This window comes from Pogona vitticeps, chromosome 3 (assembly GCF_051106095.1).
Source record: "Pogona vitticeps strain Pit_001003342236 chromosome 3, PviZW2.1, whole genome shotgun sequence".
Classification (NCBI taxonomy): Eukaryota; Metazoa; Chordata; class Lepidosauria; order Squamata; family Agamidae; genus Pogona; species Pogona vitticeps.
In genome coordinates this window covers 143,012,122-143,038,263 of record NC_135785.1, presented here as the reverse complement: position 1 = coordinate 143,038,263, position 26,142 = coordinate 143,012,122, and the positions used below count along the sequence as shown (strand labels likewise).

The window sequence follows — 26,142 nt, the reverse complement described above, 5'->3', positions numbered from 1 at the left end:
CTTCAGTCTACCCATGCAAAATATAATTCAGGGCTTTGTTTCTCAGCTTAATCACATCACACACCAACAATAATCACACGTTTAACATAGAGAACAAGTTCTCCCATCAAGATCCAGGAGATAGTAATTTATTTTATATATATACTCAAATCAACTCTTTTAAGTTGGACAGTGATTGATTCAACCTCATCCTGTGAACTTAATTATTTATTTAAAATATTTTTACCCCATCTTTCTCTTAAAAGAACCCAAGGCAGCTCAAATCATTAAAAGACTATATTTAAAAGCTAAAAACAGTAAGTATACAAATATTTTAAAAGAATTAAATAAAATATTCTCTTAAAAATAGTTAATCAAAACAATATTAAAAACACATTTAGAAGCAACAAGGCACAACAATCCACTTAAAAACCCCTCTCAAACAGACAGCCACTCAGGTAAAGTCTGCCTGAAGAAGGGCAGCAAAGATGGGGCAGCCTGGCTCCAGTGGGAAGCAGTTCTAGAGTCTGGGAACAGCAACAGAGAAAGCCCTCTCCCATGTCACCACCAAACACACCTGTGAAGGTGATGGGACCTAGAGAAACCCAGGACTTTGAACTGTACCTTGAAATGGAATGGCAGCCAGTGCTGCTGCTGTAATGGGCGTTACCTGATCCTTATAACTGCATGTAGTGTCTCTGAATGATATACTGCTAGACTTGCCTCTTATCTAAGAGCTAGGTAATTTAGTAGCATTTACATCACAAATGAGGGGATCAGCATTATTTTCACTAAACGTGAATGGATCAACCAGTCATCCTCAAATGTAGAGATACAATATATTTCATCACGCTCATGAGATGGTTGCTCTTTGTATCTCTGCATGAATCATTGCTCTGAGCTTGCCTCTTTTCAATCAGGAGATTTTCCCACTAATGCAATTCAGACAGAAATACTTGTTTCAGAATGTCAGCTCTGCTGTGGGTGGATAATGGTAAGATTTTCTTACATGAAAACATCAATACTAAGTTTTGAAAATTACGCATACCCCTATTTCAATTGTGAAAAAATGCTTTCCATTTTCAGAAGCTGGTTAATTGTATGCTAAGAGCACTACTTCAAGCATGTGGGCATTAGTCTGACTTCAGTCTTCAGTTCTTCTGTAGAGGATATCTGCAATCTTCACAAAAATATTGATTACAGCAAAATGTGAGGAGTCCTGATTTTTTCCTGTAACTCATGGGTTTTAAATGAATCTTTACTTTATAATGACAGAAGATGGCAAACAAGAATATATTTGCTACTGGAGAAGAATGTTTTCCTAATTTTAAGATGAATATCCCACTGATTCACATACTGTTTTGGCTGCAATAATGAAAACATGCCTTAAAGGATGAAAGCATGCCATTCCTCAAACATTATTGCTGATAAGCAGTTCTACAATACTGTCGGATGTAAATTCTTTTGCTCAAAAGGTAAAAATAGGCAGGCTTTGTTGTAGCAATGGCTATGCCTAGTAAATTAATGCCAATATTTCAGTTATGAGCTCCTCATGCCACCATCCTAAATCCTAAAGCACACCAAACCAGCCACTGGCTGCATTCTTCTTATTGCTCAGTCATTTAATATTGTAACTATCTGCATAATTCAGCCATGTGTAGTGGCATGTCAAAACAGCTCAACTGCAGAGCAGCTGTTTCAAAGGACTGCATAACTGATATCAACATGTTGCTGAAAGTTGTGAACTCTGCAAAGATGTTGCCAAAGCAATGCATAGACAAAATGTCTTGATGAAAATAACTTAGACAATTATACTGCAGGCACATGTTTCATCTTTAAGGCACCAAGTTTGCAATCCTAAGCATACCTACCACTTTGAAACTATAGCAATCAGTAGGATTTTCAAGTTATGCCCAGGATCAGGAGGCAAATGTTTCTTCATTTATAATCTCTGAAATTCTGAGGTTCATGAAGAGTTAGGTTTCACAGAAAACAAATCAAACTTTTAGTAATTGTTTGGCCATCATATGTGTTGGAGAGAGGCTAATTCTTAGGCAGCACAGAGAATATTAGTTGAGATTTCCTCTTATAAAACTCAATCTTATGTAAGGGACACCATACCTTCATTTCCACCACAGAATATGATTAACCAATATTTGAGGAAATAATAGATGTTTGCATTTAAGCATTTTTAAAATGTTTTTATGAAAACAGTGGACATGGTAACCCAGGCTTCCATAACCTGCTCCCTTCGATGCTTTGTTTTTTTAATACAATGTTTTATTCTTTTCAGTGGGAGTAGGATTTTGGGGAAGGGAATTTGGGATTGGGGGATAGGTATAGATAGGGAAAGGGTAAAATTCCAGAGAGTTAGATAGTACATTTACATCAACATATAATTATACTAGTAAGAAAGATAAAAAGAAAAACTAAACATTTTCTAGTATTACTATATTTACTAATCTATCTTTTCCCTAGTTGGATCTTCACATTCTTCTTTTGTCTATGCTTTCCAGGCTATTGTTTAAGACTACTGTGTTTCCCCGAAAATAAGACAGGGTCTTATATTAATTTTTGCCTCAAAAATGCATTAGGGCTTATTTTCAGGGGCTGTTTTATTTATTTTATTGTTTCATATGTATGTATGTCTGCAGGAAAAAGAGAGAAGGGGGCAAATGTCAGTGAAAAACAAAAAACAAAACAAAACGCATTGATGTGACCAGCCTGAGATATCTGCATACAATTCCCTTTTTCTGTAGCAACAATTGGTAACAATTCAATCATCCCAGCTTGAGTGCATTAAGACCTATGTAGAGAGGGAAGATTAACTGTTGCTCACACCGATACTTCCAGGCTTTCTGACTCTGCATCTGAGCTATCTCATGGAACACAGATTTCAGAACATGCCCACTAATGTAACATGCATCTCTGTCCTCAATTAATACTTCCTGTGCTGGATTCTAAGTAGTTTCATGCCACACAAATTATTTTCCTTATTAAGAATAAAGACTACAAGCAGAGTGTACATAAGGTGGGCACTTTGCTTATACAATATCAGGTTGGGACAGGCTATTAACAGTAATATATGAATACTGATGGATGGCATATTATGTCTCTAGCTCAAGCTAGCTGCAAAGAGCCAGAGACCTGAGTTGGAAAAGCAGGGTGTAGGGGAAGCTGAGATATGATGTGCAGCAAACAGGAGACACTAGTTTCTCAATAGAATAAGAATGAGTCAAGCTCCCCCGGGCTGAATTTAACTGGAAGTTCCAACAACAGATAGATTATTTTAATCAACAGGATTTACATATTTACATGTTGATGGACCATTATAGTTAGGACTAACAATTGGATTTAAGTCCCAGTATTTATACCAGGCCTGGTCAATTCAAAGGCTTTATATTGCTTGTAAGAGGAGAATGTTCCCTGTGCAAACTGTTACTTGCTTTTTTGGCTAGGAGAGGATTTAGTAGAGCCACATGGTTGATATAAGAAACAATCTTTAGGAAAAGTGCATGGATGTCAAACTGCAGAAGATAGGTAATCATATATTCTATTCTGTGATGCTGATTCTTTCTCAGTGCAGTGGCTATGATCTGAAGATCTGTGCAACTTATTATGGGCAAACATGGGGGCTTTGCGTATGTGCTTTTGGAATAGTACAGTCTCCCATGCCAAATGGTAAACTGTATTTGCAATTAAAAAGACTTTCGAAAGAAGGAGTTATTGTCTTCCCGTTCCCCCCCCCCCCCCCCCCCGGTTTTCACAATGCTTCATTAAAATAAAAAAGCATGCCATGGCTGGGTGGAGTCTGGCCCTTCAGATTTGTTGAACTTCAACTTCCACTATTCTGTAGCATTGGCTACTGTACTAGGGATGATGGTATGTTCTGCCTCTGTGATGCTGACACTCAAAGTTTCTCAATAAAGCGGCTATGATCTGAAGCTGCAGTCCAGCAATATCTGGACTGCCAAACGTTCCCAAGTCCTGTTGTATGGTGTGTTCCTGTTTCTTGAGTGACAGGGAGGGTATGGATGCCAATGCTTACATTTACTGTCTAAAGAAGTGCTGTGAAATAATTAGAAACTCATTACTCTGTCTAGTAACTGACTTAGCAAGGAAAGTCACCTAAATCTCTTTGGATGTTATACGAAGTGCTGTTGGCAGGATGACGGATAAATAGAATTTGCGACAAAAATATTATCCCCCAAATGTTTGCTATTAGATGTTGTCAAGTCACCTCGGACTTAACGGCAACCCTATGAATGAGAGATCCCCAAAGTGGCCTGTCCTCCACAGCCCTGCTCAGCTCTTGTAAATTAAAATCTGGGGATGCCTCTAGGGAGTCAATCAATCTTGTATTTGGTCTTCTTCTGAATAATGTTTAAATTGATATCAATTAGTCTCAAAAGTCTAATTGATATTATTCAGCCAAACTTTGCATTATAGCCCCTAGCTGTCTGTGTACTATCTTGCCTCAGTATTAGAGCCACTCCATTTCTTCTGAGTTGCATTTGTCTGACTTGAAAGACTGTCATACAGAGAAAGGGAAGGCTCTATACTTGATCATCCCAAAGTGAAGGCCACATAATAATGGGCTCAAGGTTGCCAAATTTCAGTTAAATATTCTGAAAAAAATTCTAAATGTTCGAACAGTATGACAATGGAACCAATACCCTTGGGAAGTGGTGAGCACTCCAATGCTGGAGGCGTGCAAGAGAAAATTAGACAACAATCTGTCAGATCTACTTTGGTTTAGATTCTTGCATTGAGGAGAAGGGATTTCATGGTTAAATTTAATTCAATTTGAAAGGTGGACAAGAGAATGGTATACTAAAGAAGGGAAAGGTAGAAAAATGACAAAATTTGAAGAGATTATAGAAAAAAGATTGAAATTAGAGGGAAAGACAGAAAGAAAAGAAACTGTTAGCCAAATATATAAATTATTAAATCAAGTTGAACAGGGTAATCTAGGATTAAAAATGCAATGGCAAAATGACTTGAATAAAGAAGTAATAGGAAAAGAATGGGATAAAATATGGGATCAGAGAATTATGAAGAACATGTCAATAAGGATAAAAGAAAACTGCTATATAGTAATATGGAGGTGGTATTTAACGCTGGTCAAAATGAATATAATGGATAAAACTGTGTCAACATTATGTTGGAGCTGTAAACAAGAGAAGGGGACGTATTTACATATGTGGTGGTTATGCGAAAAAAGAAAGAAAGAATGGAATTTAATATTTAAAGAAAAATCTGAAATAACTGGATTGAACATTCAAACATCTCCGTTAATAGCATTATTGAATCTGATTAACGAAGATCAATTGGTGAAAGAAAATAAGGATTTAATAGTAATAATGGTTACGGCAGCAAGGATAATATTTGCAAGGAACTGGAGAAATGACAATCAATTTAATTTGGAGGAATGGTATAGAGAATTATGGGATATGGCAATCAATGACAAACTGGCATGTGATATGAAAATAAGTGGAGGCCAAATGAAAAATAATGATTTTAAGGAAATATGTATTTCTGGAACATGTATTTCGGAGAGGGAGGGGGTTTACACCGAGGGAAGAAACAATGAAATTTTGGAGTGAAAATGGATGGAATGAAGTGTAATGCTAGTCCTCAGGGTGATGGGTGCACATGGGTAATTGTATTTTATTTTATTGTATTGTTTTGTATTTTATATAGGGTTTTTTGTGTAGTAGGTTGTATGTTTATTTTTTGTGTAGTAGGTTTATTTTGTATTAATAAAATAATTTTTTAAAAATAGATTCTTGCATTGAGCAGGGGGTTGACTAAATGGCCTTATAGGCCCCTTCCAATCCCATTATTATATTATTGTGACTGAAATTATCACACTCCAATCCATTTTAGTTCACTGACACCAAGTACAGCAATGTCTATACAATCCATTTCTTGTTTTATGTTTTCCAGTTTACCCTGATTCATATTTCTCATGTTCCAATTTCATATGATGCACAGCACTGGACTTTCCTTTCACTTCTTTGCACACCATTAGATGTCCTTTTGGTTTTAATTTTGTTATACTTCGCCTTTGCTCTTCTTAGATGGACACACTAATGTGGTGAAATGTTTGAGTGAGTCAGTGAAGCTGAGAACATGCTGTCAGGAGACCAGAGTCCATTACAGGCCTGGTGTCCCAGCAGGGCCATCCAACGTGGAATGGCCATAGCTGAAACACCAGACTAAGATACATTAAGTGCATTCAAGGGTAACAGCCACATCAATAGTAGGAGTAAACTAGGAGAAGAGAATGAATAGTTTTTCAAGGGTGATGGGGGTGGCAGCTACTGGACACCAGCAGTAGATGAAGGTGACCCTGGTGGAGGAGGCAACAGCTGTAACACTTAAGCTAACTTTTGTTGGTACTGCACAGAAGTTGGCAATGGTAAATCACTGCTAATCTTTTCTTACTTTGAAAGTAGGAAGCAATGGGAAACCACTGCTGAAGTTTCTTATGAACATTTCTTACTTGGAAAACCCTATGATGAAACAGTCGAAAATGAAACAAAAGACAATGTTGGAAGATGAAACTTCCAGATCAGAAAGCACGACTGGGGAAGAGCAAAGGACCAAAGTTTTAATTCTCATTATTAGAACCAAGAAATGATTCCTTTAAAAATTTGTAAAAAATGTTTGTAGATTTCTTTGTTCCAGTAAAGCATGTTAAAATGTTGTTTTTTTATTTGTTATTGTAAACATATTTCCATCCATATTTTATATCTAATGCCAAACAGTATAATATGCAAAAAGACAGCTACTGCAACATGACTGAAAGATTTACTGTTAATATAGGGGAAATGGTTCTAATTCAGTAGCTTTAAACATTTAGATGCTCTTACTGCCAGCTGTTTCTTGCTAAAATTTCAGTCTTTAAAAGTACAGTTTATCTCTTTCCAAAATGCATTCCTCAGAATGGGCTTTTCGGTTCAATCTTGCAATCCCAGCAAATAAAATGAATTTTTGTCTATTTTGTGGAACATTTCCCTTCTAAATAAAAACCTGAGATGTTCAGACTGTTTTCTTATGAATTTACATTACAATAAACCTTACTTATGTCTATAGCACATGCAAACTGTGTTTTCTGGAAGGAGGATTACATTCAGCATATGTTTATTTTACATGGTAGAATAATTGAAAAGACAGTTCCTTGGGAGAAAATGTCTAGGAGAAACTAGCAAGTTTTTCAAAAGTGGTCTCCTCCCACCTACAAGAATTATGCATGAGTGAACCCATTTGTTAAAAGCTTCCAGGTGTTATAAATTCAGTAGGTTTTTGTATTCACCCTTAACTAATTCAGAAACTCAACAGATTAAAAGAGAGAGAAAAAAAGTGCTGATAAAACAGCACAGTAGGAACCAGAAATGTCTTGACAATCACTTAACAGTGTAATTGTTGCCTGCTTCTCTAAGCTTCAGATGAGAATAGCTCCAGGGCTTACTTGCCATACATAAATGTCCCTCTAATCTACTGTGGAAAAAACACCCTTACAGAAAATTAATAGAAAATACTATCACAAAGCAAGTAAAGTAGCAGAAGAAAAATGATAATTACCTTTTGGCTGAATGTTTAAAAGAACTAAGCATTGTTCACCCATAATTTTGTTTTTAGAAGACTGGACCAGGTTGCACCACATAAGCAAAGAGGAAGAAATTCTCCTTAACTTATGGCAACTATGCTATTTACAGTCTGATAGCCTATTCTTTTGCTAATATACTATTGTCACTTTGTCCATTATCTGTACACCCACCTTGGGCCATGTATAAATATGACTATCATATATTCTCAGTCTTGTATCTGAGGAAGTGGACTTGTTAAATACACCAGTCAGTCTTTAAGGTGCCACAGCATCTCTCTCTCTCGTTTTTAGTTTTGTTTTCTATTTTGTCTAATATCTTTTAAAACAGAATTCTGCAATCCCCTCCTCCTTCTCCCCCCCCCAAAAAAAAAGAGCTGGGGGAGAAATGTAACTGATGAGTTTAACCAGCCAGCCTGTTTTTGATCTTCTAAAAACAAAATCAACATACAAAGATGCTGGGTATTTCCTCACAAAACAGAAAACTAGCAACAATATTTATGGTTAGCAGGATAACATTTTCAGCTGCCACTGAACTCCAAACATGTCTTCTACTCTAATGTTTCAAGTAAAAAAATCTTCTAAAATGTTCACCAATTTAATCATGGCTAAGAACAATGCTGTTTTATGATAATAAAAGGAGAGGCAGGTTTAGCAAGAGCTGGTAAACCTCTCTATTTTCCATGTGATCTCAGAATCAGAAGAGATAAGTCTCAAACCTTTTCCCCCTAGAGGTGCACCACTGATTAGATCAAATGTAGATCACAGCAACAGAAGTGACAGAGCAAATAAACAGCCCTGTTCCTCTTGGTAGTGATCCAAATGCAGTATACAATTTTCAGAATTTCATAGGACCCATCATCAGGATCTCGAGTGTCTCTCCCTTTTCTGAATTCAGCTTAAATCCTTGACATAAAAGAAAAAGAAATATTGGATGAGTGTCCTTTTGATTGCAAGGGAAATTAATTCAAAGTTCTCATACATGTCTCCCTTCAACAATGCTGGGGTTAGGGGCACTGTATCCACGTATAACTCTTATGCCCACCAAAATGCAACTACAAAGCATCAATATTTGATTAATACACACAGTCCTCCCCTGACCCATGTCAGTCTCCTGGCATAACCCAGCACCCTCCCTGGCCACCACATGGAACCGATATGTCAGGAGAAGGGGTTGGCTGGGCTGCTACCAATTGACTGCCCCATCACCACTAACAGGGGTCTTTTATGTAATTCTTCGGTTTATTGCCTCTATCTTCTCTTTCATTTTATCCAGATTAGATAATATAACCCCCTCTTGATCTTTCAGCACCCCTAATCTTGATTTTAAAAGGGAGGTGGTGGCACTGCAGATTAAACCATAGAAGCCTTTGTGCTGCAAAGTCGGAACACCAGAAGTCATAAGATCAAATCCATGCAGCAGAGTGAGCTCCCGTCACTTGTCCCAGCTCCTGCCAACCTAGCAGTTCAAAAGCATGCAAATGCGAGTAGATAAATAGGTACCACCACGGCGTGTCTAGCTGCACTGGCCATGTGACCACAGAAATGGTCTTCGGACAAATGCTGGCTCTACGGCTTGGAAACGGGGATGAGCACAGTGCACTAGAGTGGAAGATGACTGGACTAAATGTCAAGGGGAACCTTTACCTTAATCTTGATTTAAATTTTCCTTTGGGTTCTTGTTTTTTATGGAAGATATCCTGATTTCCTCCCTTCTTTGTTGTTCTTGTCTAATGGTTTGTACTAATCACTGTAACAGTTCCCTTTGTCTCCTAAATGCCTCCAACATCAGTCACCCATTAAGACTTTTCTTTTCATTATCTTGTTTTGATTCACAGTTCTTCTGCTTCATCATATGGTCTTTGTATTATTCAGAAATATTATATAAATTACATATTGGCTCTGTGATTGTCCTGCTCTCAGATGAGCTGGTCCTAAAAACATGGTCTTGGTGGTCTGAAGCACAAGATAAACTCAGCTAGGCAAGTACAACATTGGGTTTAAGGTAATGTAGATGAATAGCAAACAGAATCCTACAGAAAATTCATGTGCAAAGTCCAAGAGCAATCACAAGCCAAACCAGTCCAGTTTTTAAAAAAATTATCAGAACTCAAAGCACGGTCAAGCAGTAAATAAATCATACACAACAGGTAGCTGGCAGGTTGGCTCAGGAGACATGGCTGAAAAGTAGGTGCTGAATCAACAAGAGACAGTGAAACAGGCATACTGAATCATTGGGGATTCAGTGAATCAGTTCCTCCTTATGTTATGTTGATTCAAAATGGCTTCCTCTAGTTGCAATTTACTATTACAGTACTTTTTTTAAAAAAATGAAACTTGAAATTTCTTTTCAGATTTCTGGCGTGGGCTATTGTTTTGCATCCACTGCATATGTAGGTGCTCCTGAGGCAGATACTGAAATCTTTTTGACAATGCTTCGAACAAAACACTGTAGTTTTTAACCATTCTGCCCCAGAAAAATGAAGAAGCATTATTTATACACTTTCACTTTCTGCACAGGCTTTTGCTGTGGGGCCTAGAAAAATCAACCTATGGGTTGGTATAAGGGAACAGAACAATCCCTGAACATTGCATGTGGAGGCACCCAGACTTTGGCTTCCACATTCTTCATACACCCTTTGTGAAGGAGTAATACTTAGAATATTTGAAGGGGCCTTCGAAGATTCAGGATCAAACTCCAGGTCACTGGAGTGAGCTTGCGGTGTGTGTGTGTGTCTGCACATAAGGATATAGTGATGAAAAAGCACTGATGTCCATCTGCCTTACTACCTTATATGGGGGATTATTGACTCTTGTTGTAAGATTTTGTCATCAGTTTTTCTCATTTTTAATTATATTTTTCAGAAACTAGGCATACAAAAATTGCATAACCATTGTACAGAATCATTTAAAAGCATGACAGTAACACAATTTTTAAAATTCAACAGTAAATCCTTAAAATAAAAAACAACATGAAGACCTCAATACATCTGTAATGCAGTAAAATACAGTCTGAATCATAACAGTTAAAAGCCTTCAGAGGTACATGAGCTTAAACTCCCAGCAATGCCACAGAGTCCAAAGTACAGTAACAAGATATTTAAAGTCCTAGAAAAATAACCACTGATAATGGATGGATATCACTGTAAGTGGCAAATGAGCTTCCTTAAATAGAGAATTCAATACCCAGGAGTCATTATTTTTTAAAACTCTCACTCATAAAGCCACCTTCCAAACGTCAAATTGTGTGAATGCTCAATGGAGGGTCTCTATACAGTAGATGACTTTAACACACTGTTAGGTATATATAGGAGGAGGATTGGTCAGATACTGAATTCCCAAGCCTTGCACTTTTGTATACAGTGAAGCTGTTGGGCCTAGAATTAATTGGAAAAAGCAGATCTACATCACTCCAAAGTAGGCCTTCCCTCAGGACTCTCAGGTGGACCTCATGGGACCTGGCAGGATCTGATTCTGCCAACACTGGCTCTTCCTGGGACCAAGCTGGCCCCAATCCTGCAGCTGCCAAGGCCCTGCCGCCACCCAGATGCTGACATAATGTAGGGAAAGGGACTTCACAGTTTTGTGGGAGAAGTTTTGGAAAGGGACATCAAATAAATGAAGTTAATTTGTCATAGTTAACATCGCTGAGAACAATTTCATAAAATATTTGTACAATAAGTATGAAACCGGCATGTACTTGCTTGTGTGGGAGAAACTTGGAAATTATAAACAGTTTATATTATTTCATTATTATACATACAGTGGTGGTCATCTTCACCTTTGCATATACATTTAAATACTACTTCTTGAGAAACAGTTTTTTTACGAAGGTGAAATAAATGAGTCTTCTGTTAACAGTGTCTGACACCATGTATTAAGAAGACAATAAAAGGTATAATCTACCTAGAGTAGGTAGTAACATACCTCTTAAATAGCATGTAATTCATAACTTAAAAATTCATTACACATTCTCCAAGACAAAGGCTTCGAACAAATGTGTTAAAAGACAGCTGGTGGCATTTAATAGAAATTAATGTACAAAGAGTTCTTGCTATAAAGAACAGGTTTTTGTAAAGTAATAGAGCTTTTCACTATAGCATCTGGAAGCACTTTGCCAACGGTTATAGTTAGAATTAATTTTTAAAGCCAGGTAAAATGTAATATAATAACTAAAAAGGGGAAGAAATTAGAAGCAGAGATTTTACTACTTCTAATTTAATTATTCAAGTGAAGTAACACCAAGAAAGTTGTAAAAATATCAAATACCATATTTGTCATATGCATGAGACTCACATCACTGCAGTCCCTTACTTGAGCATAAGAAACGGAATGTTTTCTACTGATGGAAGCAAGCAAAAGGGGTCCTTCCCAAATTCCAACCAATCCTAGGCACCTCTTTCCCACTTTTGCCCAGAACGTTATAAGGTTAGAACAGTACAGAAGAAGCAGATAGTTTATTTGCCTACTTTACCCTGCTGGTAGTCTTCCTCCTACTTTGGTAATTTCAGGATACACAAATCTGGAAAGTGAGGGAATGACCCTGTTCACACAGAATGCTAAGCTATAGGGAAGGAGACTCACCAAGCTTCAGTCTTCTGCCCTCATCCCTTTCCTTCTACACTTTCAGTGGCACTGCTTCTATTAATTATTTGATCAGGCTGGAGAAGGGGGTTAGCATATGAACCCAAGGCTTGTCTAGGTATTAATAAACTGTAGTGTGACTCATAGCTTCTTGGTTTCCAAGTTATGCTGAAGAGAACAAAGCTGTGTCATCCCGGCAGCCCACAGAGCAGTAGTACTCTAGGACAGGAAATATATTACCCAAGCAAAAAATTAAATATTAAAACCATTTTAAATACTGTATTGTTTGTTATAATACTGTAATCTGCCTTGGGTCCTCATGAGGAGAAAGATAGAGTATAAATATTTTAAATAAATAAATAAAAATAGAGAAAGGGGAAGGATCTAGGATATGCAGTACAAGAGAATTTCTCAGGCATCTCTTTAAAGCATTTCTATAGTAAGCTAAAAAAATAATAATCAAACATTCCCATGATTAAAATACTGGAGAAACACATCTATGGTAATACCTATCTATATAACAACAAATATTACCTCACGTTGATTTAGAAGTTTTTCTAAATCTGCTGCCATTTGATTCTTGACGCGCAGCAAATCTGTCTTTTCCTTCTTTAAAAGACTATTAGAAAAAAGGAATTGCATTAGGAAATACAGTAATAAAAATAGAAGATTTCTTCTAATCTTGTGTTCTAGTTGCAACATGAATTTTTAAAAATACATTGCTTGCAACTGTGAATATACATTGAAGCAACAACAGAAAAAACCTCTACCCTAGTTTAAAACTGTATGTTTATACTGTTTTGAAAAGGGAAATGCAAGCACTCTATTTAGGCTGTGATCTATGGAATAGTTTAAGCTAATATTCAAATCACCATAGGCATGACTAGCCACATTTATACTCTCATTTCTTTCTCACCCATCCCCAAACACAAAGTGAGGTTGGGAGTTCAACAAGAAGTGAACATAACCTTCCATTTCAGACAGGCAGGAGAGATCAGACTGGGAATATCCTCAGTTTCACATAATGCAGTGCTTCATCTGCCCTGATAGAACCTTTTTACTGACTCCAGATGTTACAGATTTCAATTTCAACTTCCAAAATACCTGACTATTAGAGACAATAGCTAAGATGTTTAACAGTTGAAAGCCCAAACATTTGGAATATGAAAAGTTGAGAATCATGGCTACAGAAGAGACAAATAGCAAAGAGGCAGATGATACTTGAAGAAGCTAGCACTTTCACTTGCTTGATACACCAATACTTTTTGAAAATAAGGTTCCATTCCCAAATATGATTTGCAAACTTTCTGCTACTATCTAATAAGCTATTATAGGAGGAAGGGGCAGGGAAGTAGTCTTAGTATACAGCTACATTGCTGTAACATAAAGATTAGCTAATAGGTATAACTCCCAAGAATTGAAGCAGGAAAAGAGTTGTTTGAAACCTACAGTATATTTGTCAGATTACATTTTAGTTTTGGAAAAGTCTACTGAGACTTTTTATATATATATAAAACAGAGTCTCTGGTTCACTCTAGTGGCAAGGTCTGGTAATACACCTTGGAAACCTGTATTTCTGGGTTTTTTTAACTTAATATTTTCAGGCAGCAAATAACTGAAACTGCAGGTACTGATCCCATGGATATGGTGGTCATATTGTACACAAGATTTTAGAGGCATGAAAAGCCATTGCTTTCACTGACAACAAAACACAGAAAAGGCAGGTTACTTTCCTGTAACGTTAGTTCTTCAAGTGGATCTCTGTGAATTCACACTGCTGGGTATTGTCTGCACCTGTGCAGGGAACCTCAGAGCTTTCTAGATCTTCTAGGAAACAAAGAAGAAAGGGGTGTCATCCCATATTGTGCATGTCCCGCCCGCCTCGCGCCAGTTCCATTTTATCTGCCACCCTGTTCTAAGCAGAGCGGTAGTTGAGAGTGACGGATAAAGGGGAGCCAGGGTGGGTAAGTGTGAATTCACAGAGACCCACTTGAAGAACTAACGTTACAGGTAAGTAACCTGCCTTTCTTCAAGTGTGGTCTCTGTGAATTACACTGCTGGGTGACTGACTAGCTTGCTTACCGGATGGAGGGCTGTCACTCTAGCACCGAAGCTAGGACAGCTCTCCCAAAGGCGTCGTCGTTCTTGACCCGAAGGTCCAGCCTATAATGCGTGATGAAAGTGGACGCCGTGGACCAGGTTGCTGCTTTACAGATCTCCGGGATGTCTAGCCCTCTCGACAAGGCCGTGGATGCCGCCACTGTTCTGGTGGAGTGAGCTCTGAGGCCCTGAGGGGGAAATCTGCCCTGTAGCTGGTATGCTAGTTCAATGGTGGAAACAATCCACCTAGACAGCGTAGATGGCGCTGCCACGGCGCCTTTCCGCAGGCTGTAGAAGCAGACAAAGAGTCTAGGGGAGGCTCGAATGTCCTTAGTCCTGGCTGTGTAGAAAGCGAGAGCCCTTCTAACATCCAAAGAATGAAGGGAGCGTTCCAACTCGGATGACGGGGCGGGAAAGTAGGCTGGAAGAGAAATTGGCTGGTTTAGGTGGAAGCTAGAGACCACTTCAGGGAGAAAGGACGGGTCAGGGTAGAGGACCACCTTGTCCTTGAAGAACTGCAGGTAAGGAGGGTCATGATGCAGGGCGGCGAGCTCGCTAGCCCGTCTGGCTGACATGATGGCTACCAAGAATAGGGTCTTGAGCGATAGAAGCTTGATGCTAGTTGTAGCCATGGGTTCGAAGGGGGGTCCTGTGAGGGCTCTGAGCACCAGCCGGAGGGACCATTGCAGTGTGGGTGATTTCATAGGTGGGCGTAGGTTCAGGACTCCCCGAAGGAAGGCCTTGACTGTTGGGTGTGAAAACAGCCTAGCTGACTCTGATTCCATCAGTTGGAAGGACACTATTGCTGATACATACACTTTCAGGGTGGACAGTGAGAGACCTTGATCAAAAAGATGGCGCAAGTAGCGCAACAGTGTATCGAGTGATGCTGGTCTGGCTTGTAAGTTCCTTGACTCGGTGAAGCGCAGGAAATTCTTCCACTTATAGGAATATAGGCGCGTCGTGGAAGGCTTCCTTGCCTGGTTGAGGACCTCGTAGATTAAGGTATGATCCTCCAGGCCGTTAGATGCAGGGATGGTAGGTCTGGGTGCAGCACCTGCCCCGCATTCAGAGACAGGAGGTGCGGGGTTAGAGGCAGCTTTACGAAGTCCAGTGCCATGTCCCTTAGTGTTGAGAACCAGGGCTGACACGGCCACCACGGAGCAATCAAGATGGCATCGGCCCTGTCCTGTTGTATTTTGACTAGTGTTCTCTGCACCAGGGGAAATGGAGGGAAAAGGTAGAGACAATGGTGTGTCCAAGGCACCATAAGACCATCCCGTAATGACACCTGTCCCCGCTCCGCCCGGGAACAGTACGTTTCGCATTTCTTGTTCAGTGGTGTGGCGAAGACGTCTATCATCTGGGTTCCCCACCTCTGGCAAATCATGTTGAAGGTTGAGGTGTCTAACTCCCACTCGTGGGTCTGCTTGGGTAGTCGGCTCAACCAGTCCGCTAGTTCATTCTCTTCCGTTGATATATGAATTGCCACAGGGAAGACGTGGTGTTTGTAACACCACTCCCAAAGGCGCACTGTTAGGTAGAGCAGTGCTGAAGACCTCGTGCCTCCTTGCTCGTTTATATAGTGCATGGTTGTGGTGTTGTCCATGACGACCTGGACACCACGCCCTTGCACCAGCGTCCTGAAAGCGCAGAAAGCCTTTATCACGGCCCACATCTCCAGATGGTTTATGTGCAGATGGCGCTCTTCCACTGACCAAAGAGCATGTACCGTGTGTCCCTCACAGTGGGCTCCCTAGCATGTGGGGCTGGCGTCCGTGGTGACTTGCGCGGAGAGGCGTACGGGCCGAAATGGTCGCCCTACAAGGAGATGCGGGAGGGATGTCCACCATCCGAGCTGTCTCACCAATTCTCTCGTGACCGGAAGCCGTTTGCGTGTGCTGTCCCTCAGTGGGTCAAATAGGGCTAAGAACCAGGCTTGGAGGGACTGCATTTTTAGGCGTGCATGGGGAAGTGCTGCAGTGGTAGACGCCATTAGTCCTAGTAGGTGTTGGGCTTGCTGTGCCGACACCATGGGCTGGTGCAGAAAAGCATGTATGGCCTTGTGCAGCTTTGAGATACGCTCTGGGGTGAGGAACACCCTTGCTTTCTTGGAATTTAGCTGAGCTCCTATGTAATCTATCACCTGGGTAGGTGATAGCTGGGATTTCTTCTTGTTTATTTGGAGCCCGAGATTTTGGAGCGTGCTGAGGACTAGGGCAGTGTCGCGTATCAAATCGTGTCGGGATTTGGAGACGATTAACCAGTCATCTATGTATGGGTAGACGGAAACACCATCGAGGCGTAGGAAAGCTGCCATCGGTGCCATGCATTCTGTAAAGGTGCGTGGGGCTGCGCATAGCCCAAAAGGGAGAGCACAGAATTGAAAGGCAGAATTTTCCAAGAAAAAACGGAGGTATTTCCTGTAGTGTGGATGAATTGAAATATGAAAATAGGCGTCTTGCAGATCTACTACCATGAATCAGTCTCCCTGACATAGCAAGTGGATAATCGTCTCCAAGGTTACCATCTGGAAGCGTCGGAGGTGGATGTAGGCGTTCAGGTCCCTTAGGTCTAAAATGGGCCTGATTCCTCCTCCCTTTTTGGGTACCTCAAAGTACCGAGAGTAAAAACCTCTCGGAACTGCGTGTGGTGAGACTCTTTGTATGGCTCCTTTTTGAAGGAGCGATGTGACCTCTTCTTCTAGGGCTGGTGAGAATGAGGTGTATCGGATGTGATCCAAGGGAGAAAGTTTTAGGAATTCTAATCGATAGCCGAATTGTACTATGCTTAGCACCCATTTGTCGTTTGTTATGGATTGCCAATTTGGGAGGAAGGGGGCAAGCCGAGAGGATGTCGACCGGCTTGAGTCAAAGGTACTGCTTTGGTTTTTTCACGGGTGGGTGGTAGGATGATCTGCGGTGTGATGCTGGCTGAGGGAGAAAGGGAGCGCTTGCAGCGGGTGGCTGGGAGGACCTGGGGTTTTCCTGCTGCCTGTAGGGGCGGTAGGCCTGATTAGATGAGGTAGCTTGATAATGCTGCTGGCCATAAGGGCGGTGCCACAGGTACCTCTGGTATTTAGGCTGCTGCTGGATGGTGTATGACTTTGCAGTCTTTTTGATTGTGTGGAGGTTTTCCATTTTGTCATCTGTCTTTTCGTTGAAGATGCCCTTGGCGTTGAATGGGAGTTCCTCGATGTGAGATTTTGCTTCCTCTGTTATTCCTGAGGAGCGTAGCCAAGCATGTCTCCTTAAGCCCACAGATGAGACCATAGACTTAGAGGAGCACGAGAAATGGCTCTCCTCGATGGCTGTGTGCCTTTGACTTCTCCCATCTCCCCTTGTGGCAACGCTGGGGAGAGGCAGGGGTGGGTCCCATGGTACTTGACCCTCTTATGGTTGTCCCTTTCATAGCGGCGGGGATGCCCCCGGTGTTGCAGGGGGGTCGAGGGGGAGGAGGACAATGCCTAAGTGTAGGTGTATTGGACCCTCTTGCATCTCCTCCCCCTCTCATAGTCTGAAGAGTCCTCGGAGGTAGAGTCCTCCCGCACTCTGCGACGTCTGGAGGTCCTGCGATCTACCTCAATATAGATCAGGGCCCCTGCCGGTGATCTGTATCTGCAACAGGAAGAGCAGGGGCCGACTGCAATGTCTGAGGGGTAGTGCCGTGGTCGTTCCCTCTGCACATGCTTCCTCTTTTCCGCCCGTTTTCGGGGGGGGAGGATCGCCCGGATGAGGCTGATGGTGAAGGGGGAGGGAGAACGCCCACCCGGCTAGCGCAGGGCTTGGAAGGGCAGGAGCCGAGCTAGAACAGGTTCCACCCTCTAGCTGGCTAGGTAGGAGAGGCGATCCTGGAGGAGGTGGAAAAACCTCTGTTCGTGAGTGCATGATGGGCTCAGTCGCATCAGTGCGGTGTTCGCAGTCCCGTGGCGAGTTCTCTAGCGCTGGGAGCATAGGTAGGGTTGAAGGCGGTGGTATATCCCGGCGGCCCTGTTTTGCTGCTGCAGGGTGTTTGTTTTTCCTAGAGCCCTCCCCCTGTTTAGCGGCAGCCTTGGTGGGGGGTGGTTTGCTTCCCGCCGCCGAGGTAAGCTTCTTTTTTGGCTTGGCTGGAGCTTTGGCTGCCGGTAGCGGCGGTGGTGGAGTGGCTGATCCCTTGGGGTGGGGTGTTCCCATGGGGGTAGGGTCCCGCTCCATGACGCCCAGGTGTGCTGCGGCCGTAGGCTCTGATGGTCTGGAAGAGGGCCTATTGAAGTAGCAGGCCGGCACAAGCGTGCCACGTGGGATTGTCGGGAAGGCACGGGAGAGCTTCCACGTGGGGGAGAGGAGACTCATGGTGGAGAATTGTCGGAGGGTGGTCCAGTGCCTGAATGTCAGTCCGATAATGGGTGGGAGATCCGAGTTCGTGGTCGACAGTCCGGGTCTAATCCGGGGCGGGAGGTAACGTCCCAGATAAAGCAATACTCAAGGAAAAGCTGAAAAAGGTAGGTCGAAAGTAGAGGTTCAGTCTAAAAACGAAGAGCTCTGGAAGAGGTTCCTCTCGCTGAGGCTCAGAAAATGGAACTGGTGCGAGCCGGGTGGGACATGCGCAATACGGGATAATGCCCCTTCCTTCTTTGTTTCCTAGAAGATCTAGAAAGCTCCGAGGTTCCCTGCACAGGCGCAGACGATACCCAGCAGTGTGATTCACAGAGACCACGCTTGAAGAAAGATACGTTGTAGGACAGAGAATATATTAATTGTTGCATGCATCACAAACATCACAAAACACAAATTAATTCACTTGGCACCAAGGCATTACATCCTAAGAGACACTTTATGTCTTCTTTCTTTCTTGAATATGATGTGATTTATCAAGACTTGAGAAAAAGAAGTTACTTACCTATAACTCTGGTTCTTCTGAGTGGTCCTCTGTGAATTCACACTAATGGGTTAATCTGCGCTTGAGCAGAGCAGTTTTGGAAACTTTCACAGCTTTAAGCACTTAGTGCTGGGACCTCCCCTTACACTGGCTATATAACTCAGCCCCCGGTACTAGTGCCTCATTTCTAAGGAACCGACCACTGTTGCCCAGCATGCGATGGCATACATGATGGACAGTGGGGAGGAGGGTGGGACATGTGAATTCACAGAGGACCACTTGAAGAACCAGAGTTACAGGTAACTAACTTCTTTTTCTCCTTCGTGACCTCTGTGAATACACACTAATGGGTGACTGGAAAGCTGACTAACCAGGAGGAGGGACGTCACAAAAGTGCAGAAGCCAGGACAGCTTGACCTGCCTTAGCCTTTGACCAGACATCAAGGTGATAGAGTGAGATGAGGATAGGCGGAATGGCACATGTGGCAGACATCCGCGATGTCCACTCCATGGAGAAAGGCTGTTGAGGATGGCACAGCTCTAGTAGAGTGAGTTCTCACTGACTTTGGAACAGGAGTCACTGCCAAATCATAGGGAAGATGGATGATCTTTACCAACCATCTAGAAATGGTCTGAGAGGAAGCCGGTGCTCTGAAGGAGGAGCTGATAAAGGTGAGAAAAAGATGCTGTGAGGCACGAAAAGTGGTTGTGCTATGCACATAATGCGACAGAGCACGCTTCACATCTAGAGCGTGCAGAGCTGTCTCAAGCTTTGAAGATGGCGTGGGAAAGAAGACAGGAAGGACAGCTGGCTCGTTCAGATGGAAGGCAGAAAAAACCTTAGGCAAGAAGGTAAGACCTGGCAGTAAGATTACCTTACAGAAAGGAGGACCTGCTCTTAGTGTAGCCAATCCTCTAGTCCTGTAAGCTAAGGTTATTGTCAGGAGAAAGGCAGCAAGTGGAGTGATGCTAACGCCAAGGGCTTGAAGTGAGGCCTCATAAGCTGCCAAAGAATTGATTGGAGAGACCACTGAAATGTTAGTGGTCTATAGGCAGGGCATATATTCTCCAGGCCTCGGAGAAACAGCTTGCAGGTAGAACGGGCCAGTCCCAGGCAAAACAGGTGAAGAAGAAACTGAAGGAATACTTCCAGAGACATTGGTCTAGTAGGCAAATGTCGTTTTGATGCAGTTACAGAACGCCTACCTATGAGTAGGCCAAGGTGGCAGAAGGTTTGCAAGCATGATTGAGCATGTTTGTTACAGTTGGGGAAGAATCCATGCGGACAGGTAGGGGGACTCGAGTTCTAGATGAAATATCCAATCCTCATCCCGAGAAAGCAGATGAGGGACCAGGTGCAGCCTGATGTATTCGCAGCTCAGGGGAGCAAGATCAAAAACCATGGCTAGCAAGGCGACCAAGTATGACGTTTGCACACTCATGGTGGACACAAACAACAGTCCTTTGAAGAAGGGAGAAAGGTGGAAACCTGTAAAGGAGGCCCCATGACCAATTTGTCAGGAAAGTGTCCCCTAGGGAGTTACGGCCGATGCCGTTTAATCAAGATGCAAAACGTCTACGTCTGGAGCCCCGCATCGATGACAGAGGCAACAAAAGGTGCCATCGTCGCAAGCCTGCTCAAGAGAGCAGAACCGTAGTCTGCTGAGATGGATTGCCACAGAATCGTTTCCGCCCACCAAATGTACAGCCAGTGGACAAATGTGGCAAGCATAACACCATTCTGAAAGGTTGACAGTGAGAACAAGAAGGCGTAACGAATGAGTGCCGCCCTGCTTATTTATATAATAAACTGCCGTGGTATTGTCTGATGTGACCTGGACTACCCAACCCCGGAGTAGGGGCTCAGAGGCCCAAAAGGCCTTGGTGCTTGCCAGGAGCTCCAGCACAATGATATGAAGGCCGGCTACCAGCGGCCAAAGGCAACGTGGTGGTGGGTGGGCATCCACCACTGACTGAACCAACCAGGTGAAGAGACCAAAGGGTCTCCCTATGCATAGGTTGGGGGGGGGATCCCCACCAGTCCAGTAATGCAGCGAGTTCCAGTGTCACCTGCAGCAATGTGGATGGGTGGTTGTAAGATATCTGAAAAAGTGAGAGAAACAAGGCTTGAAGGGACCGCATCCTCAACTGAGCATGCTGTCCTACGGCTGTGGTAGATGCCATCAGCCCAAGGAGTCACTGGACCTGTAGTACGGGGAAGCAAGTGCCTGAAGAAAAAAGGAGCATAAGAAATCAAGCTATTTCACAGACTTGTCATCACGGAAGAAAAACTCTGCTTCAAGAAAACATCCCAAGTCTCATTAATACAATCTACACCCTGTGTAGGTTGCAAAACTGACTTCTCTATGTTGACCTTCAGTCCTAACGCTGACAAAGGGACAGTGTCAAGGATGTGTATCTACCAGCTTGTGACTTGGACTCAGTGGCCAGGAGCCAGTTATCCAGCTACGGGTAAACAGTGATTCCCCTTGCTGAAAGCCTGAGAAAACATTGATTGCCTGACCAGATACCATTATGAAAACTAGCATCCAACCAACTCTCTGGATCTAACATGTGAATAACAGAGACCAAGAAAGCCATACGGAATCTACGTAGAGTAATAAAAGAATTCAGGCCTTCAAAATCAAGGCTGGGCGAGAGGCCTCCATCCTTTTTTTTTTTTTTTTTTTTTGTGTGTGTGTGGGGCATAACGTGGCCTATGACAGTGGGGTATATTGAATTCAATAGCATAGCTGGTAGCTATGATAGAGAGTACCCAAGTGTTAAACATGAAGGAAGACCAATCGGAATACAATTGTTTTTACTTGCTAAGTTCCAAACAAAGCTGCTGCTACAGCAGCGGCCGAAAAAAGAACTGAGCACTAGTGCCGGGGGCGGAGTTATATAGCTGGTGTAGGGGAGGTCCCAGCACTAAGTGCTTAAAGCTGTGAACGTTTCCAAAACTGCTCTGCTCGAGCGCAGATTAACCCATTAGTGTGTATTCACAGAGGCCACGAAGGAGAAACATAGCTTACTGCTCAGAAACAGTAAAACATTTTCAATAAGCTGCTAATACTGCAAGACATCAGTGTGAGAACCTGTTGTGAGACACTGTGTGTATGTAAGGGAAACTGCATAATTGGCTCTCTATCAGATGGCTGGGTGTGCAAATGTGTGATCTCCATATGCCTGTGCATACAGCAGCCACCCAGAATGAACACCTGTTAAATAATTATATTGTGCAACCAAATATGATTCTAGGCAGTGCGAGTAACTCATGCCCTTTGAATCTCAAGATACAGAAGGAGTCCTTTATGTAATTAAGATGACAATACAACTTTAAGTGTCTATGCTTATGGCCACTTTGAAACAGTTATTTAATGGAGGACAGCAACATTTTATAAAAACTGCTTGCTCAATGGGAAAAGTAACATTGTACAATTAATGGGGTGCAACCAGCTAATGTAGCACACTGCAGAGAAAACAAATAATGCAATAGTTTTCATTATGCTGGCAACCAATAAAATCTTCAGCTAAACTCTGAGTTGCAGACAAAGCTTGCTTAGAAAATGACCTGCCAGTAAAATGGAAGTTAACAGACCTTTAAGAAAAACATAATTCCAGGATCCAAATAAAATGATATACATCAGCGTTTTGAATACTTACCTGATATCCTTTTCAAGTTGTGCAGTATGTTCTTTCTGCAAATGTATCTGAGAATCTCTCTGTTGTACAGATTCAATGAGGTATCTATATGGTTGTTGCACTTGGTTCAACAAAGAATTAACCCTGTCCCGCTGGAAGAAAGGAAAGAATATGTTACAATATTTTGTTCATTTCAGAATTTTTTAAATTTTTTTTACAAAAATAATCTTGTAAAACACACTTAAAGAGTATAGTAAAACCTACGGTAGGTCAAAGGCATATTAAATGTTTACATTTCAATGGACTTCCAATGAACCATAAAAATAGCCATGTTTAATCTTTTAAGTACCTATTTGTTTATTATAAATACCTATCTATTTTACCTATTTTGTATCATACATAGGGCTTTAAAAGTTATCGCTATTTTGCTCTCATTTCGCCCACTAATACTATTTTGCTATCAGTCTACTAAGATTTCTTAGGGAATTATAAAATGTAAAATACAACAATAATGGTGTTTTATCTGTTGCTTTTCCCTGCTGTATTTCCTTCCTAACTAACCACTAACTAGTCCCATGGTTGATTGGAGATACTCATTACTAAGACAGGAATTTCTATGACCTAAAAATGTCAGAAATATGTAAGCATTTATGACCTTAAAATTGTTTAAATATGACCAATTAAACCAAAAATATGATTTTACAATTTTTATGAAATTAGCAGCCAAGTATTAAGATCTGTGCTTATATACACACATAAAAATTAAAAGGTTTATTCTTCTTCACTTCCATTGCAGAAGTGCTAGTACTGAAGGAATCAAGTGAACATATCTGGACTAGTTTTCGTCAGCAGCAGAACTGCACTGAATGATCACATGAATCTTGAGATTATCAAATTCTGAACTCCTTCTGTTGTCCATCAGTATGTTCTTGTATCTAGAGAAACTCTGTTCGACATTACAGATTACAGAAACAAATTTGAAAAAAGTCAACTCATATGAAGAAAATTCTGGCTCAAAGTCATCAAATGTTGCTTCATTTAGAATGTTACTTATTTTGCAAAGTGTTGAACAACCCAGAATAATTGCAGCATTCTTTTCAGTTTATCACTATTTTGTTCAGCCACTTTCTCTTGCTCTCTTTAAATCACCCTCAGTCGTTCCACAATTTTCAGTCCATCACTAAGTTCCATTCCTACAGTTTCAAGGTGGTCACTGCTTTTGATAATCCACTGAAGTTAGATTTCATATACAGTATGTCAAGTTTCCAGCCAAGGTTTCAGAAAAGGAATATTGCACAATCTTGATGGAGGAAGATTCAGAACAGTCATATTCTTTAACTACCCACTGCAAGAAATCATAATTTGTGAAATAATACAAAGCTGCATCCAGCCAAGTTCCCCAATTCATCATGACAGATTGGAGAGGGACAGCCAAAGTAGGAGCAATTTCTTAGAATGTTTGTATTCGAAGTGGAGCTTTCATAAACATTTTTCCCATTTGAAATTATCTTATGTACATCAGGATAGTTGTTTTGAATCGCTTCAGCCATTCTGTATAAACCATGTGCAAGGCATATGATATAAAATATGGTAGTGAAATAGTGGAATTGTTTACTTTTTGTAGAGTTCCACATGTTAGAAAAAATACTTCACCAGACTTGTCATATTTCAGAGTGCCAATAATAATATTAGCTACATATCTTACACCACTTGTTTAATCTATCAAAGCCTGTATCTTATTATAGCAAATGTTATTTTTTCTAACACATCTTCATAGCAGGCAGAGATTTAAGTTTTCATGACAAGCTCTTGAAAAAAAAAGGCCTGTTCTCAGCAAAGGTAAATCTTGCTTAACAACTCTTATGTTTTGTCGCTGAATACTAAAATGCTTTTGGGCTAACACCTTAATTTCACACAATTTGTAAAACAATCACCATCACTACTATTCCCCAAAACACAAACAAAATGCTGTAACTTTACACTCACCAAACTTTTACTTTTTTAGGCATCTTGAAATAGTAGGGAGGGTTGCCAACAACCAAAATATGAGCAAAATATAACGTTTGTTAAGCAGAAATGTGACACACCACTTTAAAAAGGCCAAAATATGACTTTTGGGACAAAATAAAAACCATGTAATTCTCACCAGATTACTCATAAACACGTTTTAATTTAATGTGTTCTTGAAGGCTTTCATGGCCGGGACTCGATGGTTGTTGTGGGTTTTTCAGGCTGTTTGGCCATGTTCTGGAGGTTTTTCTTCCTAACATTTTGCCAGTCCCTGTGGCCAGCATCTTTAGAGAATAGGAGCTAGAGTTCTGTCTGTGTTCTGGTGTAGCGTGTGGCATTGTTGAGTATTTTTAGCTGTGGGATCAACTTTTTGTCCTTTTCAGGACACTGAGTGATTATGGTGATCAGGGTGTTTTTTGTTATGGGTGTTTGTTGTGATAAGGGGAGAGATGATCTGTCACTGTGATTGATGGGTGTTGTTAGCTGGTCTTTTGTGTGCAGTGATCACCCGTCCTTGTGGCTTGGTAGAGTTTGTTGACCTTTTGCAGCTGTGTTTTTCAGTGCTGGGCGCCAAGCTTTGTTGAATTTTAGACTTTCTCCTTTGTTGTTGAAGCTCTGCTGGTGTTCGTGGATTTCAATGGCTTCCCTGTGCAGTCTAACATGATTGCTGGTGTTGTCCAGTACTTCTGTGTTTTGAAGTAGAATTTCATGTCCTGCTTGTTTCAAGGCATGTTCAGCTACTCCCGATTTTTTTGGTTGTTTTATTCTGCAGTGTCTTTCATGTTCTTTGATTCTGGTCTGGATGCTATGGTACGTTTTGTGGTCCCAATATATGCGTATATATTGGGACAAAAAAAAAAGTAGCATCCAGACCATGTTTTAACTTACTTATAAATTCAAATAGGTTGCAGACAAAGGACATTTCATGGAAATCCTTACCCTACTTAATTCGTGAAGGCTTACCCTACTCATTACCATATTGTTCCTGCTTGCTATCTATAGCCTGGGATTAATTTAGCCATCGATTATTATAACTGTTTAAAAAACAGTGCTTCCTGGGAGCAGAGCTGAGTATCAACAGGGTCTTAAAGGTCATTTCCAAGTGTGAAATTCTCCACTATCAACAACTTGGACCCAAAAATCAAATAGTCTCTCTGTTTTGGGGTATTGCATAAATGTATAAATATTTGCTATGTAGTCCCACTTTTGCATTTGAGGAAGTGGCTTTTTCCATGAAAGCTCACATTAAAATATAGCAGTTAGTCTTTAAGATGCCACTATATTCTTTCCTTCTTTATTTTTTCTGTTGTATTTATTATTGTGTGAGCTTTTGTAGATACAATCCACCTCCATGA

The 26,142-nt window shown here is 41.3% G+C and overlaps 1 protein-coding gene across 4 annotated transcripts in view; it reads right to left on the bottom strand.

Annotated features, from left to right (window-relative positions):
- The window catches only part of PIBF1 (progesterone immunomodulatory binding factor 1), a 163,740-nt gene that overhangs the window by 9,294 nt on the left and 128,304 nt on the right, over positions 1 to 26,142 (bottom strand). For all 4 annotated transcript variants that reach the window (XM_072994730.2, XM_072994729.2, XM_072994733.2 and 1 more), the window contains 2 exons: positions 22,799 to 22,929; positions 12,710 to 12,794 (listed from right to left, as the gene is read on the bottom strand). In XM_072994730.2, the coding sequence (XP_072850831.2) occupies positions 12,710 to 12,794; positions 22,799 to 22,929 (216 nt within the window). The remainder of the gene's footprint in view (positions 1 to 12,709; positions 12,795 to 22,798; positions 22,930 to 26,142) is intronic.